The following is a 26,552-nucleotide window of genomic DNA, read 5'->3' as shown; positions in this document are numbered from 1 at the left end:
TGGACTCACAGAAGTGTTGTACATTGTATTACAAATAAGTAGTGCAGATGGATAGAAAGTTTAATTTGGAATAGCATTATGCTTTAATAAAATCTTATTTATCCTAAATGTATTTACTTAATGTTTCCAGCCATCTCTAGTTCAACCAAAAGACAAGTGTGTTTCCAGGAAGCATTTATTCATAAAGCCCCTCAGATTCTCAGATTTCATTTAGTCCTGTTTCAACAGGACCTGAGGTTTCCTAGCTATGACAGTTGGTTAGAAGCAACAAATCCAGGACAATTTCAAGCAGCGCTGTTACAGACAGAAAGGCTGACTTTTGGTGTGAAGCTCTTAGTGGTAAAGAAAAAGCAAACGTAAAAGCAGACAATTTTAAGAATTGTTTTGCAATCCTTATCTTTACCACACTCCAAGAGTAAGTAATACTGATGATCATCATCTGATTAAATCACAGTACTGGAATTGATCAGAATGATAATCCTGAATATTATTTTTGAAAGTAAATTATGCTAGGTAGACTCTAATGAGATGGGTTTTCATTTACAGACAAAGGCAACTTATGCTGGATAAATGCATGAAGCATTATCACACTCATTGGGTACAATATGCCCTTTTAACTTTACAAAGGGCTCCTTTAAAGAAGCTTTGTTGTTGTTGAAGTTCACAGTTTGGCCTGTCAGTGCTGCAGATGCCTCCAAAGTGTGTCTGTGTGACTGGGAGAGAAAACCCCAAGTCTCCTGCTGTGGACTTTGCAGTTAGCTTGCAGAGCCGATTCTCCTTAGACTGTGGGGATTGCACTGTCCATCCTATAAATTATTTACACCCTGATGGTACTAAATGACTACATTAATGGCACCTCTGGCTCCACATGATATCAAGAACCTTAATAATTCATCCTTTATTACAGATACATCCCTGTAGGGTAGCAAGAGTGGGAGCTGAGTTTACAACACTGAGATAAGGCCTTCCCTGAAACTTTTACTTTCCAAACATTATATCCATAAATAGATACTTAGTCATATTTAAAATTAAGGGAAAGACTATTGACTGTTACAAAGCTTTAGATTCTTTAGGTGATTTAAAAAAAAAAAGTATTACTGATTTCAGAAAGGAAGGGAGAGGGAGAGAGAAACATCAATGATGAGAGAGAATCATTGATTGAGTGCCTTTTGTACGCTCCCTACAATCCGGGCACACACCACAATCCGGGTATGTGCCTTTGACCAGAATCGAACACGGGACCCTTCAGTTTGCTCTATCCACTGAGCAAAACCGATTAGGACTCTTTAAGTGATGTTTATCAAGCATGGTGTAAATTAAGCTCTTAAATGAAGGGTACTAGGTTTTATAGATGGACAGATATGGAATCTAGTGGAGAACAAGTTACTCCATGGTAGAGATATCGATCAACCTGCATGCATCTGTCAACTGCCTGGGTGGTACAGTGAGATCAAGTGATCTGCAATGTTTCTCTAGTCTTCGGCGATTATTGTAATGTGCAATACATCTCTTGGGCAGACAGCTTGTGTGGGCTGGATTCCACCTCAGTCTTGTAAAGATACCTGGAAGCATCAAGGCGAATTTTTTAAAGCTTATTTAAATATTTAGACTAATGGCTAATTTTAGTGAAATATCTGCTATACTTAATAAACTGTTTGCTAGAAGTGAGATTTCAAGTTGATGGCTTCTTCACTTATCCGCTATGTGACCTTGGATTGACAAATTATTAATCTCTGCCCATTCTGTGCCAGGAAAGGAAGATTATAAGAGTATTTGCCTCATAAAGTTGTGTGGAATTAGGCAGTTCATACGTATAAAGCGTATGGAAGAGTGACTGACGGGCACTCAAACATTAGCTGCTGTCAATGCTATCATCATCTACATAATTGGGAGTAAGATAAATTTACCTTCCCTGATGCTGGATTGTCTTTGTGTTGTTGTTTTTTAAAGGAAGACCACATCTCTATCAAGGATGTGGTCAACCCCAATTCTAATATAGAAGCTCACTGTCTTGACTTGTGAAATCTACAAGTTTATCTTCAGCTAAAGTGTGATATAGTGTATTACAGTGTTATATATTATACTATATATTATGTAAAGTAAATTCTACTTTAAAAAGTACATATTACTTTACATCGTATTACTTTGAAAAGCATATATTTGTTTCAAAAGTATAGTATATTATAATAAAGTATAATATCACTAAAATGGATGAAGAAATTTATAACATTCTGTGAAATGACCTACAAGCTGTACTGTGAAGAGAAAAAAGCAAGGGCAGAGTAGGGTGCAAATTATTCTATCACTTATGTAAAAATTTTCTGGTATGTGCATAAATATTTGTCAGGTTACACAAGAAATGTTATATTATCATTTCTTGATGTAGAGAAGGGAAATTGGATGGCTGAAGACAAGGTAAATTTTTTTTCATCCTTTATAAAAATTCTTTTTTGTGTTTCCTACTCAAATTTACTTTTTTAAAAAAAAATATATTTTATTGATTTTGTACAGAGAGGAAGGGAGAGAGATAGTTAGAAACATCGATGAGAGAGAGTCATCGATCAGCTGTCAAGGTACATGCCCTTGACCGGAATTGAACCCGGGACCCTTCAGTCCCCAAGCCAACGCTCTATCCATTGAGCCAAACCGGTCTCGGCTCAAATTTACTTTTGATAGGGCTTTTAGATTCCTATTTTAGTTTTTTTCTTTAAGTTTGCTTTCCAACACTAACTTAAGAATATTTTTTGTCCTCCATTAGGGATTTGAGTCATAACCGGTTGTCTAACTGGAACATCAGCTTGGAATCTCAGACATTACAAGAAGTGTAAGTTATTTTACTTAAATTTACATTAAATTCGAGGTGATTTAGAAATGCTGTCAAAAATTTGAAGGAAAAACATTTACATTACAAGACATTGTTTAAAAATACAAACGGACATCTTTGGCTTTATTGTCACAAACTGGGCATTGTGCCCTTGGGTTGGGCAGGAATCACCAGCCCTAAATTGCAAACTCCAGAAACAGTCTTCCTTGGGCCAAAAGTAAGATTTTTCCTCTTTTGAGAGTAAATACGCTTTGTTTGTTTCTTGCCATTAAAACTGTTGTGTAAACTCTTTTTTTAAATGTCTTTTTTGTCTTGTTTTGTTTTAATAGTTTATTGATTTTTAGAGAGAGAGAGAGAGAGAGAGAGAGAGAGAGAGAGAGAGAAACATCAATGTGAGAGTGAGAGAGAGAGAGAGAGAGAGAAACATCAATGTGAGAGTGAACGTTTAAAGGCTGCCTCCTGCACACCTCCTACTGAGGACTGAGCCTACATCCCAGGCATGTGCCCTGACTGGGAATCGAACCAGCATCCTTTTGGTGCATGGGAGCACGTGCTATTAACTGAGCCACACCGACCAGGGCTTTTTTTTTTTTTTTTTTTTTTTTTTTTTAATGTCTTGACTCATCTAAAATGGGAGCATCATGTCTAAAGTAGATTTACATGTAATACAATTCTGTTGGTATCATTTGGAATGCGATGGTTAATAATTCAATTTTCCACCTGACTGAAGTGCTTCCTTTAATACTGAAATGTATTACTATGTATTCTTTGGAGGAAATATTCTAAAATAGGTTATTATTAGTATCAGTTACTGCATTGCAATGTTCTCAGAGGCACAGGCATCGAGCCTATTGTACCTTTACCTTAAACCCCCAGATCCCTCAGATCTATTTTTCTTCTTAGTTTCCCGCTGGCAGGGTAAGCTGTGCATGCATTGCTCCTGCGTTCCCTCCTTGCCTGTCTTGAAGTGGCTGCTCCTGTTCTGCTGCAGAGTGAATAGACAAGTGATAGGCTTATTAGCCGAGACCAGCACTGAGGGGAGAGGTGAGGGTGCATCAGTAGGAAGTGCAGGAGTCTGAATTACATGGGCTTTGCAACTTCAGTTGGTTCTTTGGAGGCCTTTTACTTCAGGTTTTTTCCTGTATTTTTTATTGTTGAGATTGTCCATTGATTGAAAACTAGGTTAATGAAATGTTATTATGTTAGATTTGCTACTAAAACATTTGAGATGACATGTTCTAAAGAGCTTTTGGGATCAGATGCTGACATGCCATGCATCTGTAAAATTTAATCACACACTCTCTCTCTGGGTTGGTTAATTTTATCTTTCTCAAGCAATACTCCCTCACCTTGAATAACTTTAAAATATATATGTATTTTTTCATATATGTGCATGAGTTTGTATTTTTAAAATTTATAATTTCATTATAAATATATAAAATAGATATGGATGTGTTAATTACTTTTTCTTTGTTTAAGAAGGACCCAGATCAGCTGTCATAAACATAACTATTCAGAGAATCTTAGTGGGATTAAAAATTTCTAATGTGCAAAGTATTTCCTGACCTTTTAAATATTGAGATCAATCATAGATCTATACCATGAAAAAGCATTTTTTATTAAAACCTCTAATTTCTCAGTTTGAGACATTTAGTCTTACTCATTCTGAGTCACACAGGCTTCTTTCAGATGTGGCATCCATCCTAAAGAATATGTATTAGGCAGTAAACCAGAATTCAGTACATAACATTTCTCTCACTAAACTTTGAAATCTTATTTTCCTCCTGACTAGGAAAATGAATTATAATGAACTAACAGAAATCCCATATTTTGGAGAACCAACCTCTAATATTACTGCATTATCATTGTAAGTAAATAAGATTTCAGATCTTTACTTAAATTATAAATAGTACATGGATTTTTGTTTGTTTGTTGTAAGCACCCTTGTTGTTGGTCCCAATTATTTAACATTCTTGTGGCCTGGGGTGGATCACTGGCAGCAGGTTCACTAGAACCTTTGTTTTGTAGAGTCCATAATATGATTGCAGAAATAAATGCAGAGGAGTTCCAGTTTTACCCGGCTCTCGAGAGCTTAGATCTCAGTTCAAACATGATATCAGAGATCAGGACCGCTTCATTTCCTCGAATGCAGCTGAAATACCTGTAAGTGAAATAGAGTTTAAACTGGAATTACTTTCAAGTGCATGTCTGTTACTGTGATTTTTATGTGCTTATGTGAATCAAATCTACGGCCAGTTTTGGGGCATTTGGGAGATTTTTTTTCTCCCCTTAAAGAAGGAGTGCACTAGTTTCAGAAAATATTGGTGAGTATCCAGGATAATTTTTAAATTCTGGATTGTATTTATTAACACTTTTGTAAAAGGTAACTAGGAGTAGTTTGGTAAACAGCAGCTTAACCTATATAATGATGATAATTAGCGTGTGCATTAGTGTTTTACAGTTCACAAGCATATTCACACATACTGTTTTAACCCAAATGAAGTAGTTAGTATCCTTACTTTCTATTAATAGTTGAAGAAGCAAAGCAGTTAAATGATTTGTAAAGTTGCACTCAGCTGCCTGGTGGTAGAGCTGGGGCTGTCATGGACTTTGGGCAGCTTTCCTCTGGTAGATTTTTATTTCACTAATTTTTTGTTAATCATTTTTCATTTTAGGAATTTGAGTAATAATAGGATAACTGTTTTGGAGGCTGGTTGCTTTGATAATTTATCCAGTTCCTTATTAGTGGTGAAGTTAAACCGTAACAGAATTAGCATGATTCCACCCAAGATCTTCAAGCTACCTCACCTCCAATTCTTGTGAGTAACTAAATAGTTAGATTATGAGATCATTTTTTTCTTACAGTCTTTTCCTTTTTAATTATTAGTAGAACAAATCAGCAAACCAGTTTTGTAATTATAAACTGTTTTTGTTAAAGGGAGCTTAAAAGAAACCGAATTAAAGTTGTGGAAGGTCTAACGTTCCAAGGTCTGGATTCCTTAAAGTCTTTAAAAATGCAGCGGAATGGGATCAGCAAACTGAAGGATGGTGCTTTTTTTGGCTTGGATAACATGGAAGAACTGTAAGTACTATGAACCTGCATAGGAGATTGTGAGGAATCGGGTCTGACTGGGACTTGTTAGTGCCAAACAGCTAGGTTACTGCGGTAGTTATACCTAGTTATTACATTAGTTCTTTTTCCCTTCTCTGATGTGAAATAAATACACACAAAGCTCTTTAAGCTTTATGAAATAACTGGCATTTTTGCCATCATTCTCATAAACATTTTCTCTAAATAGTTTATGTTCCTTTATTGTTTTGGCTGATGAAATTTATTAGAATTTACCAAATACAGGTATACTATACCTCTTGGTGTCTTGATTTTATAGATCTGATATTTTAGACGGTCTTACTACCTTCTAGCACTAAATCTTAATATGATATAAATAGTTATTGACTAGAACTCGGGTTGAAGAAAAGTATATGTTTCTTTGAGTAAGTCTTAGTGATGATTTTGGAATCTTCTCATTGCACTACTTGTTATGAAACACACTTTCTCCTTTGTTTCTCTAATTCTACAGAGAACTGGAGCATAATAATCTCACAGAGGTGAACAAGGGGTGGCTGTATGGCTTGCGAATGTTACAGCAGCTCTATGTGAACCAGAATGCTGTCGAAAGGATCAGCCCCGATGCATGGGAGTTCTGCCAAAGACTGTCTGAACTGTAAGTGCTGGTTGGCATTTCGGCGGAGTCTCTGAGGCTAGAGCAGGTTGGAATAAATCATTCCCATGGCCAGTAATAAAATCTGACATCCCTCTTTATTAGAAGTTTGTCGAAAGCTCTAAATTTGTCATGTTAATAGAATTAGCCTAGGAAAGTTGAATTAAAATAGAGTGAATTCCTTAACTTTCTTGTGTCCTGTTTGCAGTGATTTGTCCTATAACCAGTTGACCCGCCTGGATGAGTCTGCCTTTGTGGGGCTGAGCTTACTGGAGAGATTGAACTTGGGGGACAACAGAGTCACTCACATTGCTGACGGCGTGTTTAAGTCTCTCTCCAATCTTCAGACGCTGTAAGTACATCTGTCCTCTTTTTTAACATGTTAGTACGTTGTGGTTCTTCGGTTCTATGCCTCGGTGTGAGACAGTTGTACTTGTCTATACTGTCTCTATCCCCAGGCCTGAATCTTACTTACGTCTAGCCAGTTCTGTGTGTACTTTAATTCTGAATTAACCAACTAGCCAACAAAGCATCTCTCGTGCCATTACTGTGGAACAAAACACAGTTGCCAGCGCCAGGACTGCACATTTTCTTCTTCCTCTGACCTTGAGCCATGTTATTTCTTGTGAAATTAAAATGAGCTTTGTTAGCTTTCACCTCAAGTACAGATATAGCTAGATGGGAAGAGCGATCGCCTAGCTCCTTAGTGACATTATGCACATCTTGTAAAGAGAAAAGCTTGGGGCTTTAATATGAGACGACTTAAGGAAGCAAGAAATCATCTTTCACCGGTGTTTCTTCCATCAGGACACGGTGCAGTGCAGTTGCATTTCCTCTGAGAACTGAGCAGGAGATTTTAAAAGATCCGTACTTTTCCTTTTAAAGAAAACAGCGATTCCCCCTAGCACATGGGTGTATCATGCTTGCTTCCTCCGGGGCATGTTCAATTGCTGAGGGGAGGTGAAACTGTGGACATCACTGTTGCCGGCCATTTTGGGTCAGGGCCCATGGGAAGGCTTGAGTCGCCCAGAAATCCCGTTAGTCTGCATCAGGTTTGTGGGCGATATCTCCTGTATCTTGAAATCCTCCTGCTTTTTGCAGGATCCTATCACTTTTAATATGCTAACTCGTTTAATGGCTGTTAGCTAGGGTGATTGATACTCTTCGCAGGCTGCTTAAGTTATCAAGGCCAGCTTACTTCTTAGTAGTTTACGAGAATCAGTTTTTATATGCTTATTGCAGATATCCTTTTTTCAAAAAAGAGTTATCATAACTTAGCTGATAAAATAAAGATAAGATGATTGCCATGCCATAATGGTGCTCGGTGATGTAACGGTCATGTTGACTGACAGCCTGTTTTTCCCTGACGTTTTTTTAGAAACTTAAGAAACAATGAAATTTCATGGGCCATAGAAGATGCTAGTGAAGCCTTTACTGGACTCACAAGTCTCACTAAATTGTATGTATTTAAAACATTCATGTGTCATTTATAAGGGTACATTGTCAGGAACACATTGTAAATGGGATTGGATTATATCTGTTTGCTGTGGCTGGGAGGTCTGAGCCTTTTGGTTTATTCACTAAAGCAGGAAGCTTTTTTAAAAATCCAGTATATGTTTTTATTGATTTTTAGAGAGAAAAACATTGGTGTGAGAGAGAAGCGTCAGTCAGGTGGCTCCCATACGCACCCCAGCTGGGGATCAAACCTGCAACCTTTTCTGTGTGTGGGACGGACGATGCCCCAACCAACTGAGCTAAAGGAAGAAATCTGGTTGATTATTGAGTTTTTTGTTTGTTTTGATTTTTAAAATATTTTATTTAAAAAAATTTTTTTTTGTGGTGGGGCAAAACAAAAGAGCGTTCCTATGGGCACATAAAGAAAAGTTGTTTATGGAACAAGAATTTCTGTTTAAGTGAAAAGATGCACTGAGAAACAAGAGTTGAACCAGCAATCTACTTAATCATGTGAGATTGATGGGAAATTTAATGAGAGGATTCTCTCAAGTAAGATTTTAGATCTTTTCCCATGGGAATTTCTTCAAGGCTTCACACTGGTCTGAATTTCTTTGACCGGGTGATCTTCCCCTAAGAAGGGAGTCACTGGGACCATCATCCGGTCTCTCACATGAACACTGCCTGTGTCAGTGGTCAGGAAGGTCGTCCACAGGCACCTCATTGAGCGCGCACCTCTTAACAGAGGCCTTCATTCTCTGCGTTGGTTAGTCATAAATGTTTGCCAATTTCATAAAAATGCATGTTTAGCTTATTTTCACCTTTTACAGGTAAAGGTCTGATTTAATGAATTTAATTTTGTTTAGTGGCACACTTTATTAGAAAGGTCTGTTTGTTTTTCAGAATCTTACAAGGAAATCAGATTAAGTCGATTACAAAGAAAGCATTCATGGGTCTTGAGTCCCTGGAGCATCTGTAAGTATTTTGCATATGTTTTTCTACTGTATACGTAAGTTTTGCTATTAGTAGGGGTTTTCATGACTATTTAAAGTCTTTATAGAACTTATTTGTAGAAATGGTGACTAAGAATGTTTTGTTTCTCTTCATTTTAGAGATTTGAACAACAATGCCATAATGTCTATCCAAGAAAATGCTTTTTCTCAGACTCGCTTGAAAGAACTGTATGTAACTGAAGTATTTTTTTTTTTTTTATCAATTAGATCATTATCCATGCTTGTATTTAAAAGTGAGATGAATGTGACCCAGATGTTTTCAAAAGTACACAATTCAGGCAGGAAAAAAAAGTGTCAATATGCAGTTGTTTTAGTGGTTGGATATGATTTAAAAATAACCCAACATTGAAAAGCACACTGTGCACGAGGACCTGTTTGCTTATAGTTGGCACTGATTCTTGTGCTTTATATATACCGACTGCTCCTTTCCTCCCTTCCCCCCTTCTTTTTGGATTATTGGAAACATGTATATCCAATCCTTACCCCTTGGGGTGGTTACACTTGGGGGATTATGTCATTTTTTTGGAGATGATCTAGCACTTTCAATATCATGGTCAAAAAGGATGTCTCTAATGTGTTCAAGCTACTGAAATGTTCAAAACTGCATATAGTTGTTATAGAAAATACATATCTTATACCTTTTTTTCATTCATGATTTTAAAAAAAATTGCTTTTAATAGTTTCAAGATTTCATTGGGCTGGGGTGGGGTAGGGTGGTAACTAGTTCAACTGTTCGGCCAATGGTTAGCATTAAGGGCCAGTAACTTTTATCTTGCTCTACCGGAAAGCTATTTAAAGGAATGTCTGTGGACCAGAACTTGTTCATGATGAGATATGGATAGAAATGTGTTTTAAAACGTTTAAAAGAGTTTGACATTACTGTAACACTTAGTTCAACTTTATAAAAGTGTTGATTTATAACAGATGGGAAATTTTAAGAACCGGTTCTTCACCATATAGTTTGAGATGCACTGGAAGTATGCTATAGTTCAAACAGATTCTTGCTCTGTTACCCAGAACTATGTGACATCAGACACACTGATTAGTCTAAGACTGTTTTCCTACTTAAAATGACAGCAGCACCTTCCTCAGGGCTTGTGAGGATAATATGAGATTAATTTAGTCATTCAGGGAGTTTATTGTCATCTTCTACATAAATCATTGTTCAAGGCAAAGTCTCTGTTTCATAGTATATTACAATAAATTCTAAGGAAGACAGGTAATGGATCAGTGGATATCCTTTATAATAAAAGCCTAACATGCAAATTGTCCGACCAGGAACAACTAGTTGCTATGATGCTCAATGCAGGAGCTGCCCCCTGGTGGTCAGTGCGCTCCCACAGGGGGAGTGACGCACACCCATAAGCGGGGCTCATGGCTCTCCCGCTTCTGCTAGAAGCAGGTGGTAAGGAGTGAGGGGACCTGGGCTTTAAGAGCCCCCAATTGAAAGAGGGATTTCCGACTGCCAGCTTAGGCCCTTTCCTCTAGTGTATTATATTATCAAGTAATAAATATGCTGATGAAAGGCAAAGCTGGTCTAAGGTATGTAGAGTGGCAGGGATTGCTGTTTTATATGAGTCAAAGAGAAAAGGCTTTCTGAAGATATAGCATTGGAGCCAGGGATGAAATGGCAAACCATTGACTACTGGCTTAAGGGCATCCAGGCACAGGGAAGAGCAATTGAAAAGGCCCTGACTTTTTTTTTTTTTTTTTAATAAAAATATATTTTATTAATTTTTTACAGAGAGGAAGGGAGAGAGAGATAGCTAGAAACATCGATGAGAGAGAAACATCAACCAGCTGCCTCTTGCACACCCCCCCACCGGGGATGTGCTCGCAACCAATGTACATGCCCTTGATCGGAATCGAACCTGGGACCTTTCAGTCCGCAGACCGACGCTCTACCACTGAGCCAAACTGGCTTCGGCAGAAAAGGCCCTGACTTCTTGTGCTTGACACTGGTATGGCTGGAAGACAAGAGCAGGGCAGGAGTGGAAGGAGATGAGGCCAGGGAGTTAATAAACAAGAGCCAGGGCATGTAGGATATAGTACCTTTAGGTCATGAGGAGTTAGGACCCGTCTCCTCTTGCCCCCAAAACATTAGTAAACTTGGGGGAGATTTGAGAAGATGCTCAGCACAGGCCTGGCACATTGAAAAAACTGAATAAATAATATTAACAAAAATGAAATGTTATGGTAATTATCATTAGTTATTTTCTGCAAGAATTTTTAAGTGGGCCCTCTCCCCCCCCTTTTTTTTTTACCTCTTGTATAAGAGCTCAGTTAAAAATGTAATTTAGATAGTAGATGAAAACACGTTATAGTTTATTCTTCAGAGTGTCATGTCAGTAATATGGGAATTGACTTGAACAAATTGCTAATGCAGGAACTATAATACAGCTTTTTTTACTGAGGAGTTTTGGTTACTTTATTTAATTTTTAACATTTGATTTTAGAGAGAGGAGGAGGTGAGGGGTAGAGAAAGAAAGAGAGAGAAATCAATCTGTTGCCTCCTGTACATGCCCAAACCGGGGACAGAACCTGCAGCCTGAGTATGTGCCCTGACCCGGAATCGAACCTGCCACCTTTTGGTGTGTGGTTACTTTAAATTGAAGTCATAGTTATAATACTTTTTACATCAACACTTACTTAAAACTCTACATTTTTTATATTGTTCACAATACTTGGCGTAAATTTGAGGGGAGATGGGAGAGTTGCATATAAATTGAAAATATTTTGCATTGAAATTATATAATCATGGAAGAAAAATTAGAAAGTACCGTTAAACCAAAAGGGAAAAAGAGATACCAAATCCCTACTACCTGAAGACAAGGACTGTTAATGTTTTGGTGTCTATCCACATGCTGAGAGAATGCGGGGTGCTCTCAGAGGCACTTGTGGGCAGGGTCGGTTAGCATGCACAGGGTAGAAAGATGCAGAGAAAGAGAAGCGAAGGGCACTAAAGTGAATTCAGTGGTTTCTGTGGCCAGGCACTGTGCTAAATACTTTACTTAAAATTGTTTTTGAGGTAGGCACTTTCAGTCCCGTTTTCCAGAGAGAGAAACAGATTTTGGAGACATGCAGTATCTTGCCTAATGTAAGTAGCGGAATTAGTCCAGGCCTCCCGGGTCCAGTTCATACCTAAGAAACCGTAAGTCAGACATCGTTCCTCTTCTCAGCCATCCCGTGGCTTCCCGTCACACACAACGAGAAAACAACTTGAGTTCTTAGCTCATAAAGCGCCTGCAGGGCCTGGCTCTCCCGGCCCCGCTCTGACCTCATTCTGTCACCGCCCCTCCCTTTCCTCTGTCCGCCACACTCTTACCCACAAGTCTTTTCGCTGATTGCTGTCACTTTTCCTGGGTCTTTGTCCAGATGTCATCGCTTCAAAGAACCTTTCCCTGACCTCTCCACCTAAACGTAGCTGCTACCTCAGGGCCATTGCCTAGCTTTGTTTTTCTTGATAGCACTTACTTTCTGCCATTATATTTGCATTTATTTGTTTTTTGCTTGGTTTAAATACAGAAGCTCTGTGAAGTATATAGTTCCACAGCCTGCAATATCTGGCATGTAGTAGACTTCAGTATTCCTCTATGATTGAATGAGTGAATGTAACATAAGAATTTTTAAATGCATAAGGTAACTTTTGGCCTACTTAATTAAAATTATCCTTTTTAAAAATATATATTTTATTGATTTTTTACAGAGAGGAAGAGAGAGGGATAGAGAGTTAGAAACATCGATGAGAGAGAATCATCAATCAGCTGCCTCTTGCACATCCCCCCACTGGAGACGTGCCCGCAGCCAAGGTACATGCCCTTGACCGGAATCGAACCTGGGACCTTTCAGTCTACAGGCTGACGCTCTATCCACTGAGCCAAACCGGTTTTGGCTAAAATTATCCTTGATAAAACATGGCTTTTGCTATTTCCTTAAAGACTGAAACTTCTTCGGAATCAGATCTTTGGTACTTTATACCAAACTTTAAAAGTAACTGAGGGACCATTAAAAGAAAACACTGATTTTTTTATTTATTTACAGGGTGGGGCAAAAGTAGGTTAACAGTTACAGTACAAATAATAATAATGTAAGAATCAGTTATTTCACACATACTTTAGCTACTTTTGCCCCCTCAGTATGTGTTTTAGGCCTATTATAGACCACACACGATTTTTCAGAGGTTCTTAGTTTAAGTTATAGCACACATTGCCACAGGCTGAAGTGTGTTCAGTCTCAGTGAAGTAATTTGAAAAAATTATATCCTCCACAACAAAGATGTGTTTATGCTTCAACATATATATTAAGCTTTTTTCCCTAAATTTTTCTGGGGAAATTTTTTATTTTATTTTATTTTATTTATTTTATTTTATTTAGCAACTGTATCATTTAGGAGTGCTTCCGGTTTTGTTTTTGTTTTTAAAAATATATATTTTATTGATTTTTTTTTTTTTTTATGGAGAGGAAGGGAGAGGAATAGAGAGTTAAAAACATCGATGAGAGAAAAACATCGATCAACTGCCTCCTGCACTCCCCCCTTTGGGGATGTGCCACAACCAAGGTACATGTCCTTGATCAGAATCGAACCCGGGACCCCCTAGTTCACAGGCTGACACTCTATCCACTGAGCCAAACTGGTTAGGGCTCTGGGGAAATTTTAAACCTTAAAGATTTAAAGAAAAGTAAAGGAACTTTCATATACCCTTTACCTAGATTCACCAATTAATTAACTTTTTGCTAAATTTGATATCTATTTTTCTCTCTCCCCTCCTTCTCTCCCTCTCTCCCATTACTTCTTTGTCTCTCTCTCTACACACACACACAGATGGATAGATATATATACACACTGCATTTTTACTAAACAATTTGAGAGTAAGTTGAAAACAGCATGACAGTTCACTTCTAAAAATCAATCAGCATGTATTTCCTAAAAACAGTGATATCACCGCAGCACTGTTGTCACACCCAGTGAAATAAGCAGTTCGTGTCAGAAAATGAACTTTGTAGGTCTGTTTTTCCGGTCAGGGATCACTCATTTTATTCGCTGTGATGGCTCTGTAGTCTCCTTTGGTCTAAGATAGGCACCTGGCCCCCCTCCCCATTAGAATCTGTCATGGCACTGACAGTATTTGAGGAATTCAGCTGACAGTCTCCATTTGTTTTCTCCTGGTTAGACTCAGGTTAAACATTATTTTGGCAAGAAAGATACATAGGTATGTAGTCAGCTTTTAATGCTTAAAGAAACTTGGAATGCAAAGTAAAAAGCACTTCTTTTCCTCTCTGTTTCTGCAGGATTCTGAACACAAACAGTTTGCTCTGTGACTGCCATTTGAAGTGGCTGCTTCAATGGCTCGTCGATAATAACTTTCAGCATTCTGTGAATGCAACGTGTGCACACCCCGAGTGGCTGGCGGGGCACAGCATCCTGAATGTGGATCTGAAGGATTTTGTCTGTGGTTTGTGTTTTTGGTTTTTAAATTTTCTATATTACACTCTTACATCTTAACAGTAGAATTTTTTATAAAGAGGGTAATAGCATTAGAACTTGTCTTGAAATTTTAATATCGGTTTTTCTTTTATTCCCAGTAACTGCTAATGCTTAAGAAGTATATTCTAGGCGTCACTGTCAGTAAGGGATAGTGGGAAGAGTTTGAAAACATGGGTTCTGGTCCAGGCTCTGCTACTGACTTACATGTCTCTGAGCAAGTCATTTGACCTTATCGGCCTCATCCTTCCATCTTTAAACGAGGAATTGGATTCTATATAGTCTCTTTCAGTCTTAAGATGCCATCTTGTAAATAGAACACACAATTTTACATTACTTGTTTTAAAATTGAATTTGTAGAAGCAAAAATAAACAACTGACTTGTCTCCTGCCCCATTATTTTCCCTTAGATGATTTTCTCAAGCCACAGATAAGAAGGCATCCTGAAACCACAACTGCTCTCAGAGGTGTGAACGTGACTCTGACGTGCGCTGCCGTGAGCAGCAGTGACTCACCCATGTCTGCCGTGTGGCGCAAAGACAGTGAGATCCTGTATGACGCTGACATTGAGAATTTTGTTCGTTACCAACAGCAAGCTGGAGAGGCTCTGGAATACACTAGTGTCTTACACCTTTTCAACGTGAATTTCACAGAGGAAGGAAGATATCAGTGCATCATTACCAATCACTTTGGTTCTAACTATTCTTATAAAGCCAAACTGACTGTGAACGGTGAGGAATTGTGCCCCCTAATAGATTTTCTGTAGTTGGGAGGATTTTCCACATTACATTTTGAATCATTTGACTCAAGAAAATTAGGTAAAACCTTACATTTGAGGAGGATCATGTATAGTCTGAATTGTCAGCTTGTCCATTTCATCCCTAATTGGTCATTGGTTGAGAGGCAAATGTGAATTCCATGTCCCCAGAAGAGAAGCTGCTTTCACTGTTATTTATGCTTTTGAAAAAATAGTTTTGGAATTCTCCATTTTCTCCCCAGACCATAATTCTGTTCTGAGAACCGTGAAATTCATTCCTGGCGTTGTTCACAGGGCCTTTCAGTAGTGGTGTGTTTAGCACATTTCTAGGTCCTGTGATGATCATCATTGTCTTCATGTAGTCACACACAACCGTTGTTGAAATTAGTGCTCTCTTCTCCGTGGCTAGAAAACAACTTCTCCAAAACAGCTTGATCTATTTATCGCCCGTTAGATTGAATAACTACAACATTTTAGACTGTGCACTCAAAAGATGTACTTACGTTTTGCTTGTGTGTTGTTTTATGAGATTTTTGAAGGCATAATTTTTTTTAAATTATAGAGTTCTCTTGACAGCACTGTAGAGGTTAGTGTAAGAAGCACCGTTTAGTCTCTTAAGTAAGGAAGTTAGTAAATACCAGGTTCTAAGATACGGAGTTCAGAAAGGTTTGTGGCCTAAGAAAGGTGTGTCATGTACTCCAGAAGGGTGATCATCACTGTACTGCAGATACTCCAAGTCAAGAGAAAAGATGGCCCCTGAAGTTGCATTTTACTGTCAGCCCAGAGAGCATGTCTCCCTAAGTATGCAGCATGACGACAGCTGTCATTGGCCCAGCAGGTTCTCCCTGAGTGTGTGTGTTTTCCCTCACTCCCTTTGCCTCCGTGATCTTTCCTGGAACAGAGATGCCATCTTTTCTGAAAACCCCTATGGATCTCACCATTCGCACCGGAGCCATGGCCAGATTAGAGTGTGCTGCCGAAGGGCACCCCGCACCGCAGATTTCCTGGCAGAAAGACGGCGGGACTGACTTTCCTGCAGCCCGAGAGAGACGGATGCATGTCATGCCCGAGGACGACGTCTTCTTCATCGCAAACGTGAAGATAGAAGACATGGGCATCTACAGCTGCATGGCGCAGAACATAGCGGGAGGCCTCTCGGCCAACGCCTCACTCACGGTGCTCGGTATGCTCACCGCCGGGGGCCCCTTCTGTAGGAGCCTTTTCATGGGGGACCTAACCTTGGTCTTCACGGCGAGAAAAGTCTGAGACCTCAGCAGTGATCCTCACATCTCGTCACTTGTTCTGCCAGTTGTGCAGGGTTATGTGAGCCGAGGGACCTAGCGGCTCAGGTAGCTGAGATCTGGGGGAGTGCTGAGGGCGGATTCAGAGAGGGTTATCACAGGAAATGAAAACGCAAGTCCCTAAGTGTGTCTGTTACGTCTCCCTCCGCACGGTGCCTGCTTCATACACATGGTTCTTCTGCTCTCCAGTAGTGAGTTTCAGTTGTTTTTTAGGAACTTGAGACAGTTTAACTGTTTTCCCTCCAGGTCATTTACATTTGTTTTTTAAATACAGACAGAATGACCTGTCCTCTAGTTAGATTTCCCTTTTTCCATCCAGCGTGCTCCTTTTAATTTTATGCTCTAGTAAAATGTCTTTCCCCTATAGATTTCTCCTTTCAAACCTTTTTTTCTAATGACAATGCTTTTCTTCATGGATTTAAACTCCCGGGATATTCTATTTTTAGTTGTCTATTCTCCTAGATGTTAAGGTTTTTAAAAGTTCATTGGTTTGTGTTATTTACTTGTATAATAAAAAGATAAGTTTATTGTGTTTAAAAATGTTAGTTATACAGAAAGTTAGAATAAAGGAGGGAAAGTCACTCAAACAGTTGTTAAAGATTTTGTCATATTCTGGACTTTTTTTTTAAACTCATTTTTATTTAGTTATATATACCTGCTTTTTCCCACTTAATATTATCACTGGGTTACCCTGTTTTTGGTCTTCATAAAATATCAGGTGGCTGTTTACTGTAATTCAATTAACAATTCTCCTGATAGGTTTTTAGATTTTTCCCTTTATTTAAAAAAATTACAACTCATTTTATAATAAATAGCTCTGTGTAGAAATTTTTGAATTCCTTAGCTTAGGCTAGCTTGTCCAAGGTGGAATTACTGAGATAAGATTTAGGTTTTTTGAGACTTTTGCTTTCCTGAAATACTAACTTGTAATCGTCCCATGAGTATATGGAATTACCTATTTCATTTTCACCTCATTAGTCTAATCCAGTAGGACTTAAGGAATAAAATTGCTTACTATGATTTTTATACGTTTTTTGTTAGAGACGCCCTCCTTTGTTAGACCGCTGGAGGACAAGACGGTCACCCGGGGTGAGACTGCGGTGTTACAGTGCATCGCCGGGGGGAGCCCTGCCCCTCGCCTCAACTGGACCAAAGACGACGGCCCGCTGCTTGTGACCGAGCGCCACTTCTTCGCTGCAGCCAACCAGCTGCTCATCATCGTGGATGCTGGGCTGGAGGATGCTGGGAAATACACCTGCATCATGTCCAACACTCTGGGAACAGAACGTGGTCACATTTACCTAAATGTCATCTCCTCCCCCAACTGTGACTCCTCCCAGAGCAGCCTCGGGCACGAGGACGACGGCTGGACCACAGTTGGCATTGTCGTCATCGTCGTGGTCTGCTGTGTGGTGGGCACCTCTTTGATCTGGGTCATCGTTATTTACCACATGAGAAGGAAAAGTGAAGACTACAGTATCACCAACACAGGTGAGTGCCACCAGTTGACACCTTTGGCTCGTACTTGAATCAGGAATGTAGTGTAGAATTTACTGTAAAATGTAAAGACTGGGGAACTTTGTTTACTTTTTACTAGTTTGTGGTAGAAGGAAGAGTTCTTCTGTTAAAATATCCAATTTCCTTGATATAACAGAACCTCTCTCATAAATAGTTTTAAGAATTTGTGGACACTCCGTTAAAAGTTTACTCTTCTTCTTTGAATGCCTCAAGGTCATGTCCATTGTAATTTCTCTGTGTGGACGGGAGCCCTTATGGCTGATCAGTCTTTCACATGCCTCACTCTGAAATGCTGTGAGAGGAGTTTCAGCCACAGACTGTGAAAGTACCTACCTACAGATAAGATTTCCGACCTTAGGTTTTGTTTCTTTTGGTAATACTATTACAGTGATGCTTTGAGAAGTCTAGTGAGATGATTTTAGGGGAAATTCTAGTGAGAAAGGATTTTAGGGGAGAGTTTAAGTTCTTAGATACACATACAACATTTTCCTGGCCAATAGTATCCAAATGGAACACATTTATAAAGTGGTCTCTGAGCGTTGGCTTAAATTGCCTAACTTTATCTGTGAGTTACAGACAGATTTCTCTTTTGCAGAGGAGCTCAACCTGCCTGCAGACATTCCCAGCTACTTGTCTTCCCAAGGAACTCTGTCTGAGCCGCAGGAAGGCTACAGCAACTCCGAGGCGGGCAGCCATCAGCAGCTCATGCCTCCTGCCAACGGATATGTGCACAAAGGCGCCGATGGTAATGACTGCTGTCTGTGCTTACATTGCAGCCCTGCCTGCTTGAGTTTTTTAGTGTCTAGTTTTGCCCTTTAACCTGAAGCAGTATTTTTATTTTATTTATTATTTATTTTTTTAAAGTATTTTTTATTTCTAAATTCAAGTTAGTAGATCAAAGATTAAGAATCCCATACACACATGCACTTACAGATGAAATAATGCGTCAGCAATATTCAGGCAATCACTTCCATTTTCTTCCTTCACTGTTAAGTGGATTTAATAGTGGATTTACTAGTGCTAGTGCTTTATAAAATTGGCTTCAATATTAATATGGTTAGAATATTGAAGCAGTATTTTTAGAGATGCTCAAAACATTTGACCCTATGCAAACTAGGATAAAAATTGACTGAAGTCTTAAACAGAGAAGAAAGTCACCTGACAGGTACGAGAAACACATCCTAAAGGGATTGAGAGCACTACCCAGCACAGTCTCCCAAACCAGTGCTGTTATGGGAAGGAGAAGCTCTGGAAATTAGGTGTCTTTTATCTCATTTCAGGCGTGAACATCCTTCAGACCATGTCTAGGGGAGATTTGTTTCTCCTGCTGACAGGTACATAATCACTGAAGTTTAAACGGCAATGATGTTTTTCAGCTTATATCAGAGAAATATGAAATGTCCCTTAATTGAACCCATGTTCTCAACACAGCTATTCTTCCCATTCCTCCCTTCCCGCAGGAAGGTGAGTGAAGGGGTAGAATCGGGTTTGGTTCCTAGTCCCTCTTTCCAGCTCTCTGGCCGTGAACAAGTTAATTTCCTTGTAGCTAAAAACCACAGTATTTTATAAAGCCTTTTCCTTAGGGCTTAGCAGATTCCTTCAGCAAACCTGTGTAGTATTTCAAATCCAATACAAATGGAAGGTCTGCTCCATTTCTAGAGATTTTTTATGCTGGGTGTTGACAGAACTTCTCTATGTAATTGACAAGTTGGATTTTTTTGGTTCTCCATGAAAAAGGGGTATTTTTAGCTTTAAAAAAAATACGTAAAGCTTTCACTCTGAAATTTGTGGGAAATAACACTGCTTTCTGGGTTAAACAAAACTACATTTAGATTTCTCCTAGGTCTAACATTTTGTTGCTTGATCGTGAATTAAGTACCTCGCTCTTTATTCCTCGCTCTTTTTCATCACTCAGTTTTCAAAGCACATAGCAGCCCAGGGAGCTCACTGTTCAGCTTTTACCTCTGCCAAACACAGGCTTGTTGGGCAGGACTCTTGGCTTTTTCAGGGTACTTTCCGCCGCTAGTGTTGCTTAACCTCTTGACTCATGAAAGTAATACGGGCTTTTGTGAAGTGAAGCGATCATAACTCCTTGTTCTCTGCTTCATTTTGCTTAAGCCAAACATGTCTTGTAGCACAGTGCCAGCCTTATTTTGGCTCCTTTGATTTGAGCATGACTTTATCCAGGCTGGACAAAGATGGCTTAGTCAAGAGCGTGAGCTGGAGCCAGAGTGCCGAGTTCAGATTTCAGCTCCTCACTCTGGCACTATGCTTAGGCCAATTACTTAACTTCTCTGTGTTGAGTTAATCCATCTGGAAGAAGGGGGAAATAGTATGTTGTGAGGATTAAATAGTTAATTTACAGAAGACCTTCGAACTTCACCTGGTCAGTAACGTTAGTGTGGAATAATTGCTAGCTATGATGATGATGATGGCAACGGTTGGATAAAAACTGGTGATGGTAAAGCTGGTTCTTTCACTGAAGGCTGTTCGGCTTCTCTCTCATGTTGACCTCAGGTGGCTCTGGAACCCGGGTTATCTGCTCAGATTGTTACGACAACGCCAACATCTACTCCAGGACGCGAGAGTACTGTCCGTACACCTACATCGCTGAGGAGGATGTTCTAGATCAGACACTGTCGAGCCTCATGGTCCAGATGCCCAAAGAGCCGTATCTGGCACATCCTCCCCAAGATGCCGCAACCCTGGAGAGCCTAGTGTCACCGGCGGACAGAGAGACGCCTGCCTTTCCCACCAACCACGAGAGGAAGCTCCCCTCCGCGCAGATGAGCAGCGGTGAGGGCACAGTGCTGTGTGTTCGTTTTGTTTCCATCTCACCTGTTCGGTTTTCTCTGTCATGTCGTTAGCACTCTTGTCTGGCAGGACGCAGCAGTCCGGTTGGTGTAATGAGTCTTTAGCTACTATTACATGGTGTGAGTTAGAGCAGGAGATTTTCAGAGACCAGAGTTACAGGGGAGTCTGCGTCTTTTGGATGAAAACAGCTTCTGTGGAAAGAGCAAGACCACACCTCTAAAAATTCAGAAGCCGCAGCTTTCAGAACGTTTCCATAGGAGTTACTTTTTTTACTTTCATCTTACTTAAATGATGGAGATCTGAAATGCTAAGGATATATAATTAGATGCAGGTTTTTACCAAGAAGATGTTTAAATGCTTTATTTGGTTGCTGTGCTGTCAGGTAAGTATTGAATGCCAGCATCCCTTGGCAGTGTTAGCTTTTCTCCACGAGGCATGATCAGGGCCTTAAGTGGGAAAGCAGTTTTGGGAGAGTGTCCTCAGACCCACATAGCCTGGGGCAAGGAGTACATGTTAGGTGTGCAGATGGAGCACCTGCTAACAGCTTGGTCAGTAAAACAAGCAGAACAAAACTCTCTCAAGGCCATTAAAGGTGTTCCACGAGCTGTCAGTCATCCTGTGAGCCCGAGGGCCAGAGCACTGGGACCAGGGCGGGAGCACCCCAGTTTGCAGAGGAAGCAGTGTGGGGGTGCTTCTGGGAGCGGCCTGGCAGAAGTGATGTGCTCCTGTTTTAATTAAGAGATTAACTCTGAAGATGTTAAAGAGGGTCAGGTCAGAGAAAAGTATATACTGTTAATAAAATTAGCCTCTTATCTTTAAAATTAATCTCAGTGTCCATGAAAGAAATGCACCAGCTTTAAATCTGTTTTCCCATAGATTTGTATCCTTTTCCGAATGGGGTGTGGTAATTGTTACTCCAGTCTGTAAGCGAGGAAATGAGCAGATGAGTGTGTAGGTGCGATGCTCATTCCTTTCCTAGGGCCTCTCGCTCTTTGCCACTCAGAGTGGTCTGTCAGCAGGAGCTTGTGAGAAATGCAGCGGGTGGGTTCCCCCAACCAGGGAACAGGCCCTTAGTCTCCCTGGACCCGAGCTGATTTGGATGCATATAAAGCTCAAGAAACTGCTGGCGTTCACTCTTCAGATGCGTTTTTAAAACATTTTATTTCTGAGTATGTTTCCAGAATTTTTCAAAAAGCTTTTTCCAAAATGCATCCCCATGAAGTTAACATTACTTTCAGTAAATGGTCTTTGGGGAGAGGGCTTACCCCGCAGTGAATAAGGAGAATGAGAGATGCACACTTTCGAACTCAGAGCACAGACAATCTGATTTGAAATCGCTGCTGTTGGTTTTCTTATTGTTGGAATTATTAGAATGCTAGAAGCTAGGGAAATTGTTTATTTTAAAGATAGTTTTTTTAAACATAGGCATCTAATTGTTATTTAAAAATATAGAGGGTGGGGCAAAAGTAGGCTTACAGTTGTTCCTAGTGAAAGAAATACAATAATTAATAAATAATACAACAAGAATAAATTCTGTTTCATGTTCTCACAACTTTAAGTCTACTTTTGCTCCACCCTGTAATGGCTTCTCTGAATCAATTTTTATTATGATTCATGCAACTTCCATTACAGTGTGAGTACTATTAGCCCCTTAGTCTGTTTCCATGTGTCTAAAGAGTTTTATTTTCAGGTTTTGAAGCAGCAGAATCATTAACAAGAGGCAAAAGTAGGAGACATAGCGCACGGATTCAGCAAATAATTGGTTAAGTTTGTTGAGTAGAAAGGTTTGCAAGACCATAGTGCCAGTATTCGTCCCGTTTCTTTTTTTAGTTGTTGCTAAGAAGATGGCAAATATATATTTGATCTCAACATCCTTATGCAGGAATACTGGGCATCTTTATTTCTTTGAGGATTTGGGTAAAAGAAAAGTTTTAGGAAATTAATTTTGAACTTGTCTTCCCTGCTGACAGTTCTTGTCTTTGATTCTCAGAAACGTTGCCCCGGCCGCTGTGGACCATGAGCGGAGAACGGGGCGTGCCTCCTGCCCCCTTCTCCCAGCAGCCCGTCCCCGAGCCACCTCCGCTCCACCAACACGAGGGCCTGGCGGAGGGCGGTGCCGCCCGCTCCGCTTCCCCCTCGCCCTCGCCCTCGCCCTGCCACAGGTTGCACGGCCACGCGTTTGATCTCAGTAGGACTCGGAACATTCAAGAGGGAAGCGAGGGCACATGAAATATTCTAGGATGAAGTCTGGGCAAAGACCCAAATTCATTAATTTTGTATTTACTACCTCAGAGTTGAGAAGAAACCCCAAAGTCAGCATTCCCTTCACTCTCTGTCTACAATTACATTTGACCTCACCAAGGTGGGCTTATATCGGACAAAGAAGAGATAATGGCCGACCGCCCGGGGCACATGCAGTGAGCAGTGTGCGTGCGGAGGGGCAGAGGAAGGCACAGGACAGATGTGGGGGTGTGCCCGGGTGCACGGCATATTAGGAAGGAGTCTCATTGCTGCTTAACATGCTGATTTTCTCGACCCGCAGAACGATTCTGAGAAAACAGAATCTATCCTGCCTCCCAAAGAGCAAAAATAACTCTGGCTTGTGTGACGTGTTCGGGGTTTTAGCATGCAGTCGAGAGCGGATTGGTGAGGCTTTGATATTCAGAGTCTTTGGCAAGTATCCCGGGCTTGACCACTTGTTACCAGGTCAAGGAGTTTTGTATTCTTGTGAATCTTTTTTTTTTTTTCTTTTCCCTTTGGGGGGTAGGGAGAGGATTCCTATCGCCCTGGAAGCTCATTGTAAATATATGTGCATTTATAAATAATTTTTTTTTGTATTCATTGAACATAAGTGTTGGCTGCAATGTAAATATTTTTGATATGCCAAAATTATATATGATATCTAGTTATAATGTTGACAGCAGCTTCTCAGACCACAGACAGATTTTGTATATCTTGGTTTAGTGATTTTAAAGACTGTTTAAAGTTTTAAAAATGTACAGAGGCAGGGTACCCAGTGACTGGGTGCACGCAAACACAGTCTTGGTGTAATTAACCACTTACTTCGTACCTGAAGGTTCATACAGCTACTCATTTGCCACCTGTTTACAAGTGCCAGCTACTATTTCCTGTCCGAGGTAAGAAGGCTCTTTGAAAACACTAGCAGTCCTGTCGGCACCACATGTGCATAAATACAGGAAAACTCGGGGTATCTTCTTCCAGCAAAGCATTTCGTTGATGAGGAAACCAAAGATCGTTTCTTTTCTGTTTGTCTTTTATAATGTCCCTTCGACCACTGCACAGTGCATCTTAAGAAGGGGCAAGGCTTTGGAAGTAGAAGGACATGCGGAAATGTTTACACTAGAGAGCTTTGGAGTGGTCCTTGTTTTGTACAAGTGATTATTTAAGCCAAAAAGTTTTCCTGGATTTCTGATAGCAAAAGCTTTTAAAAAAATTTTTTTTATGTAAACAAAGGACTTCACACTAATGGAATGGAATGGACTGAAGTTCTTTGTGCTTTTAGATTTCCTTACATAGGCAGGCAGGCGGTCAAACTGCCCTCTACATCTCGTAAGTGCTAGCCATGTACTGCACACCCTGGCACTGCAGTGAGAATATCTAAGTCATCGTGCATTTCAAGGGTTCTAACCTCACGTAATTCCTCAGCTTCTTGCTAGGATTTAATGCTTGTTCTCAACCCCCAGTCGCCCCTGGGCAGCAGCACCTCTTGAGCTGTTTTGTACCATCATGCCTTTCTTCTTCCTTTTAAAACTACCAGCCTTTCTTCATTTTCACTTTGAACTTCTTAACTACCTTTCCCTCTTCACCATTTAATTTGGGATCCCTCTTCCTGCTTACCAGGCTGAAGTATAATTTGTACTGACTTAGAATCGAGAGACCTGATTGCATTCCTCCCTCTGCCATTTACTAGTTGTGTAATCAGGGGCCAGTCCCTTTCCATCTCAGCCTGTTTCCTCACTTACGAAATGAGGGCGCGTTCCTGAGGCTCTGAAGCCCTTTCCAGCTGTAACAGTCTATGAACCTGTGATCCCTCCAGGAGCCAAGGAGGATTATGCTACTTTAATAAAAAGCTGCTTTCATAAGATGTTTATTAAGTAGACCAAGATGCTGCTTGCTCGGACTTGAGCCAGATTTATTTCCTCTGTAGCAGGAGTTAATGGTATAAGCTACACTCCTGGGAAGAAATACTCTGCTTCTAAACAGTGTCAGTAAGCAAGGACACTGGACTGCATTGACAAGCACCAGTGCTCTCTAGCCAGCAGCTCTGAGCGCTGGTGTCGGAGCACTCCACAGAGTCTGCCTCAGTTGGAGGGTGTGGCACCCCTAACTTGTAACCGGTATGCCACCTTGCTGCTGTGTTCACAGTTACCCCACCAACGATAGACTCTTCCTCATATTCTGATAGACTTTCCTGAGTGGAAAAGGTGGAGATACAGCCAGACCTCAAGTGAGCATCGGCTGTCGTGTGTGAGAAGACAAAACAGGCTGGACCAGCGCCCAGGAACGTGGCTGCCTGGGTGCCGCCATGGCGTTGGCAGTGGCCATGCTCTGCAGTGTCTGTCTCCTGACGGCCAGGGGTTTTGTCAACTCCCAGATCTCCCTAGCTTGTCTACATAACTAAAAACTTACCTAAATACCACTCAGGAATTTGTTTAAATGTGAATAACATACCCCCGGTCTTTAAAGAAAATAATGAATTTAATAAATTCTTTTTTAAAAATATATTTTATTGGTTTTGTATAGAGAGGAAGGGAGAGAGACACAGAGCTAGAAACATCAATGAGAGAGAGTCATCGACCAGCTGCCTCCTGCACACCCCCTACTGGGGATGTGCCCGCAACCAAGGTACATGCCCTTGACCGGAATCGAACCCGGGACCCTTCAGTCCCCAAGCCGACGCTCTATCCAGTGAGCCAAACCGGTTTCGGCGAATTTAATAAATTCTAATCCTAGAAGGAACCCCCGGAACTTTTCATTATTGCATCTGTTCTTGACCAAGCACATTGAGCTCTCCTGTAACCCAGATTAGTGGCTCGGCAGTGTTTCTTTCCAGCATCGGAATGTCCGCCTGTTGCCTATTTAACCAGGGGTGTGGCTGAGCCCGGTGAACAAAAATGCTGGGACCCAATTACCACTTCCTCTCAGGAGCGATGCATCAATTCTCTTCATTTGTTTGCACCCCTCAGACCGATTCTCCCAGCCTGCCTGGAAGAGCCAGCCTCCTTGAATTCCATCCTTCCGGCACAGGCTCTACACCTCAGCCACTGGCTTTCTGCCCTCGGCAGCTTCGACTGTGCTTCCCCTAGAATGCAAGGTCCTCCGTGGGTCCCGCCCACGGGCAGTTCCCTCGGCGTGCCATCTCAGAATGCTTAGCATGTGTTTCTCTGTGCGGTAACGTTCATGTTTTAAAAACAGTTGCCTTCACATTTCCTATTGGGAGATTGTAAAAGGAACACTAAGATGTTAAGCAACTTAGACTGAGCCATTTTTCTATGAAAAAGGAGATACGATAAAAGTCTTTAGTTACTTAAAGGGTTGTTCACTTTTTTGGTTCCAGAGGACCTGGGTCATACCAGTGGGGCAACAGCTACAGGAGGTGCAGAATACACTTGCCGGTAATCTATAATAATAGATTATTATAATCTATA

General features: G+C 40.5%; 1 protein-coding gene across 7 annotated transcripts in view; it reads left to right on the top strand.

Annotated features, from left to right (window-relative positions):
- The window catches only part of LRIG2 (leucine rich repeats and immunoglobulin like domains 2), a 37,293-nt gene extending 11,971 nt beyond the window's left edge, over positions 1–25,322 (top strand). For 3 of the 7 annotated variants that reach the window (XM_036452630.2, XM_036452633.2, XM_036452632.2), the window contains exons 2-18: positions 2,759–2,824; positions 4,617–4,691; positions 4,853–4,987; positions 5,500–5,643; positions 5,763–5,906; positions 6,406–6,549; positions 6,755–6,898; positions 7,925–8,005; positions 8,902–8,973; positions 9,111–9,179; positions 14,301–14,464; positions 14,904–15,224; positions 16,152–16,427; positions 17,587–18,042; positions 18,665–18,814; positions 20,587–20,865; positions 22,874–25,322. In XM_036452630.2, coding sequence (XP_036308523.1) covers positions 2,759–2,824; positions 4,617–4,691; positions 4,853–4,987; positions 5,500–5,643; positions 5,763–5,906; positions 6,406–6,549; positions 6,755–6,898; positions 7,925–8,005; positions 8,902–8,973; positions 9,111–9,179; positions 14,301–14,464; positions 14,904–15,224; positions 16,152–16,427; positions 17,587–18,042; positions 18,665–18,814; positions 20,587–20,865; positions 22,874–23,112 — 2,959 coding nt within the window. In that variant the 3' untranslated portion in view covers positions 23,113–25,322. Of the gene's footprint in view, positions 1–2,758; positions 2,825–4,616; positions 4,692–4,852; positions 4,988–5,499; positions 5,644–5,762; positions 5,907–6,405; positions 6,550–6,754; positions 6,899–7,924; positions 8,006–8,901; positions 8,974–9,110; positions 9,180–14,300; positions 14,465–14,903; positions 15,225–16,151; positions 16,434–17,586; positions 18,043–18,664; positions 18,815–20,586; positions 20,866–22,873 lie in introns of all 7 variants that reach the window. The other 4 variants (XM_045586863.1, XM_036452631.2, XM_036452635.2 and 1 more) reach the window with 4 other exon arrangements.
- Positions 25,323–26,552: the final 1,230 nt, after the last annotated feature.

This window comes from Pipistrellus kuhlii, unplaced genomic scaffold (genome assembly GCF_014108245.1).
Source record: "Pipistrellus kuhlii isolate mPipKuh1 unplaced genomic scaffold, mPipKuh1.p scaffold_m20_p_24, whole genome shotgun sequence".
NCBI classification, from domain to species: Eukaryota; Metazoa; Chordata; class Mammalia; order Chiroptera; family Vespertilionidae; genus Pipistrellus; species Pipistrellus kuhlii.
Note: the sequence above shows the minus strand (reverse complement) of the source record. Positions and strands in the feature narration are given on the sequence as shown.